Source organism: Cuculus canorus, chromosome 29, assembly GCF_017976375.1.
Source record: "Cuculus canorus isolate bCucCan1 chromosome 29, bCucCan1.pri, whole genome shotgun sequence".
Lineage (NCBI taxonomy): Eukaryota > Metazoa > Chordata > Aves > Cuculiformes > Cuculidae > Cuculus > Cuculus canorus.
The window spans coordinates 139,882-144,391 of NC_071429.1; the positions used below are offsets into that span (position 1 = coordinate 139,882).

General features: G+C 55.3%; 1 protein-coding gene across 1 annotated transcript; it reads right to left on the minus strand.

The window, feature by feature from the left end:
• Positions 1 to 217: 217 nt before the first annotated feature.
• Positions 218 to 4,206, minus strand: LOC128849503 (maestro heat-like repeat-containing protein family member 7). Its single transcript, XM_054051679.1, has 9 exons — positions 4,106 to 4,206; positions 3,021 to 3,165; positions 2,785 to 2,922; positions 1,944 to 2,117; positions 1,329 to 1,484; positions 1,097 to 1,198; positions 783 to 885; positions 624 to 683; positions 218 to 398 (listed from the first exon to the last, which is right to left on the minus strand). The coding sequence occupies exons 1-9, from the start codon at positions 4,168 to 4,170 to the stop codon at positions 262 to 264; spliced, it is 1,080 nt and encodes a 359-aa protein (XP_053907654.1). The 5' UTR covers positions 4,171 to 4,206; the 3' UTR covers positions 218 to 261.
• Positions 4,207 to 4,510: the final 304 nt, after the last annotated feature.

Sequence of the window (4,510 nt, forward strand, 5' to 3'; positions counted from 1 at the left end):
CATCCCGGAGGTGTTCAGACAGCGTGTAGATCATGGGACCGTGGAATCATTAAGGTTGGAAAGACCTCTAAGACCATCTGGTCCGACCCTCAACACAACACCACCGTGCCACAGAGAGGTGGTTCTTCAGGATGTGGTTTAGTCAGCACGGTAGTGGGGCCGATAGTTGTGCTGGATGAGCTTAGAGGTCTTTAATGACTCTGTGATTCTATGATTCCATGACCTCTGTCCCTGCAGGCACCTCCAGCGCCTCTGCCTGGCTCAGAGGCCCCAGAAACACAGCGCTTCCAGAATGCGCCAGGCTCTTGACTGCTGCCTTGGATGGCTCACGATGACGATGGTCTGTGTAGCCAGGGAACGGACTGCGATGTCGCTGTCTTCTGTCATGGGCTCAAGGACTGTGGTGGAAACAAACAGAGCTGAGATGAAGCCCCGTGTCTACAGAGAGCCCCGAGCATCCCCTCCAGACCCCACCAGCCCCAACCAGGAGAGAGCTGCTGTGCAGGAATGCCCCAACTGCCCCAGACACGTTTCCTGGAGCAGGACCAGGCAAGGTGGCGCCCTGCTCAGTCACTGTCTCGTGTCCCACCACCCCTGGCTAACCCAACCCTGCGCCTCCTCACCGCAGCAGATCCTTGACGTCTTCTCTGGGCTTTGGCTCCTCAGGTGTTGTGCAGCAAGCCCTAGGAACAGAGCTCCATCAGATCCCTTTGCTCCCCAGTGCCGTGGTGGGAACTGGGGCCAGGGTGTCCCAAAAGAGAGACCCAGGGGTGGTGGCTCACCGATGAACCTCATGGCTGCCAAGCGCAAGTCTTTCTGAGCATCCTTCAGGTATGGCACACTCTGATCTAAGTATTCCTCAGCCTTGCTCCTGTGCTCTGCCAGCTGGAGAGAACACAAGGGTATGGGAACAGAATCCTGGAACGGCTTGGGCTGGAAGGGGCCTCCAATCCCATGCAGTTCCACCCCCCTGCCATGGACAGGATCCTCCCACTGGATCAGGGGCCTGTGGGCTCCAGCCTGGAGCAGGGCAGGCGAGACCCACACCCCAGACACATGGGGCAGCCCTTGTCCAACCTTTAGGGGATGTCCTCACCAAGCATTCCGCAATAGCCCATGTCTGCTGCGTCTGGATGAGATGTTTGAGCTGCGCCCATCTGAGGAACTCTGCTGCAGCCAGGAGCGCTTCCTCGGATGCCTGTGGAGCAGTAGAAGCTGGGAGATGGCACCACAACCACGTGTCCCCCTCCTCTTGACTTTGTTCCGGTGGCCTTAGGAAGCTGGGACGTGCCCTGACCCAAATGCCTTGGAGTCTCTTCCCTCCATACCTTGGCCACCCTCTCTGTTTCGTCGTTCAAATGAAAGAAGAGCGGGAGAAGGGCCATTCGCACATAGTTCTTCATCTGTTTCTTGTTTCTGCACACCACGCTCTTCATCTGGTCTCTGAAGAGGATGATGGAGATCTCTCTCACCTTCCAGGACTCCTGGTAGGGAGAAGGACAGCACGACTTCAGCACCAGTAGCTCTCTACCCAAAGCGAAGCACGGAATGATAGCATGTCCTCAGCTGGAAGAGACCCACAAGGGTCATCGAGCCCAATTCCTGTTCCTGCACAGGACAACCTCAAAATCATAAAATCATAGAATTCTTTGGGCTGGTGGGGAACTCAAAGCCCATCCAGTTCCAACTGCCTGCCACAGGCAGGGACACCTCCCGCTGGATCAGGTTGCTCAAAGCCAACGTGACCTTGAACCTCTCCATGGATGGGGCAGCCGTGACTGCTCTGGGCAATCTGGCCCAGGGCCACCCCACACTCACAGGAAAACATTTCTTCCCCGGATCTCATCTCAGCCTCCCACAGGAGCCTGGGGGACAAGAAGCTCCTGCCTCAGGTGCGTCTGGCATATTTGAGCTGCAGGACCAGGCTCCATCATCATCCTTACATGATTAAAGACAGGCAGGAGCTTTTCTGTCAGCTGCACAGCAAGAGGTCTCACTTCGTTCTTCAGGTAACCCATCACTCTAAAAATGGCCTGCAGGGCCTTCAACACGATGTCGCTATTGCCATCATTGATGACTTCCATCACGTATGGGAGGAGGCCCAGCATTTTTCGTGCCTGTATGAAAAAGGTAACAAAATCATGGAACGGTTTGTGTTTGAAAAGACCTTTACAGGTCATCCAGTTCAAGCCCCTGCAGGAGCAGGGATGCCTTTAAACCAGATCCGGTTTCTCCAAGCCCCATCCAATCTTCTTATCCCACAGCACCCCAAGTCCTTCTCCCCAAGGCTGCTCCCCATTCATTCTCCACCAAGCCTGTGCTTGTGCCTGCGATTCCACATCCACCAAACAGTCCCCCCATCAAACCACCATCTCTCTCTCTCCAGTTCATAGAAAAGGATGTGATGGGGACTATCTCAAAGGCTTTACACGAGTCCAGGTAGATGACATCCATTGCATTTCCTGTATCCACTGATGTGGTCAACCCATCACACAAGGTCACAGGGTTGGTCAGGCAGGACTTAATATTGGGGAAGTCATGTTGGGTATTTCCAATCACCTCCATGTGCTTTAGCAAAGCTTCTAGGAGGACCTGTTCCACGACCTTCCCAGGCACAGAGATCAGGAGGAAAGGTCCATGCCTGGAAACCCCTCAGGCAGCTCCCAGCCCCCATCGAGGCAAGGAGAGTGTTTGGAGCTCTCACTCCACCTCTTGAATCCCACTGTCCCCATTGTCCCAGCCTCTGCTTGCCAATGTGGCTCCCCTTGCCGATGTCATGCTCACCATCTTGGCTCTATCCAACAGTGTCAGAAGGGCCCTGAGCACCAGCGAGAGCATCACTGGGTTCGAGTGCTTCAGAATCCTCCAGATATTGTACTTTGCCACAATATCCTCATTGTCACAATCCTCGAAGGCCAGCATCTGGAAGAAAGGCAGCAGTGAGTGACGTGGCACTGTGAAGCTCCTGGTTCCACCAGAAACTGAAGATGAGGGCACTTGGGCTTTTCCTGATAACTCACCGCCAAGAGAAGGATGCAGGAGTCCTCAGGGAGGGCATCACAGTCCTTCTCCTGTTTGTCCTGCAGGAGCAGGGACAGCCTCTTCAAAAGCTCCTCCAGTGTCTCGGGCATGGAGAACATGAGCTCCCAGAGTGGCAGGGCAGACCTGCAAGGCAGAGCGGTCCATCAGCTGGGCGGCCTCAGCCACCGCAGCCCAGCCTGGGTCAGCCCTGCAGGACATGGACCTTGCCCTCGGCTGGGCTGGGCTGGGCAGCAGGAGAGGAGCAAGGAGGTGTTTGTTATTGGGCTGGGAGGAGCATGGAGAATCATGGAATGTCCTGAGTGTGAAGGGGATGCACAAGGACCAAGTCCAACTCCTGTCCCTGCATAGGATAATCGCACGATTCACACCGAGTGGCTGAGGGTGTTGGCCAAAGGCTTCTTGACTGTTATCAGGTTTGGTGTCATGACTGCTTCCCTGGGAATTTGTTCCAGTGCTGTGCTCCCTTGCTCTCTGGGGGAAGAAATTTTCCCAACATGGGGCTTGAAAGCATGCTGGGAAGGAGCGCCTTGCTCCCCGGGTGGCCCTGCAGCTTTAGAGTGACACAATCATGGAATGGTTTGGGCTTCAGGGGGTTTCAGCCCATCCAGTTCCATCCCCTTCCATGGGCAGGGACACCTCCCACTGGATCACGGTGCTCCAAGGCCCATCTATCCTGGCCTCCAAGGATGGGGCAGCCACCACTGCTCTGGGCAACCTGGGCCAAGGCCTCCTCACCCTCACAGGAAAACATTTCTTCCTAAGGTCTCACCTCAGTCTCCCCTCTATAAGATCAAAGCCTTTCCTCTCATCATCTCCCTGATCAAGAGGCCCTCCCAGGTTTCTTGGAGCCCATTTCAGGACTGGAAGATGCTCTAAGTTCTCCCTGGAGCCTTCTTTCCTCCAGGATGAACAACCCCAGCTCTCTCTGCCTGTCCATTTTTGGGAGGTGCTCCAGCCTTTGCATCATCCTTTAGCCTCTGGAGATTCTTGGCTCTGTCATCCAGAGAGTCTCCAGGTCCCTGTCTCCACAGGAATCAACCCTCAAGGCTGTTGGAGCTGGTACCTGTCAGTTGGTGGAAACCTCCTCCACAAAGTCGTGGCGACTTCTGTGGGGTAGTGCTTGGTCATGCAGAAAAGCAGCGACCCCACAATCTCCCGGTCTGACCTTGAGTTGAGGTGTTCCAGGCTTTCATAGATGTACGTCATGATGTTTGGTATCTGGAAGACGGACCCAAGTGAGGATGTTGCTCATCCCTGGAGCCTCAGCTGCCCTTTCCCTCCCTCCCTGCCCTAGTGAGGTGGCTTCAAGTACCTGAGAGCCCTGGATTTGGGAGGGATAGAGGGAGGAGCAGGGATTGGCAGGGCTCAAGGGCAGGGCAACCTTGCCGTGGGCCACCTACCTCCGCCCGCCAGAAGGCAGGTTTGCGCAGGAACACATTCCACATGAGTCTTATCACCTCCTTCTGAA

Coding starts and splice junctions, on each gene's coding strand:
- LOC128849503 (XM_054051679.1), bottom strand. CDS start 4,170: ATGACCAAGCACTACCCCACAGAAGTCGCCACGACTTTGTGGAGGAGG. Junction 2,923..3,020: donor CCTGCATCCTTCTCTTGGCG/GTGAGTTATCAG, acceptor CCTTTCTTCCAG/ATGCTGGCCTTCGAGGATTG. Junction 1,485..1,943: donor TCCTGCCTGTCTTTAATCAT/GTAAGGATGATG, acceptor TCTCCCTACCAG/GAGTCCTGGAAGGTGAGAGA.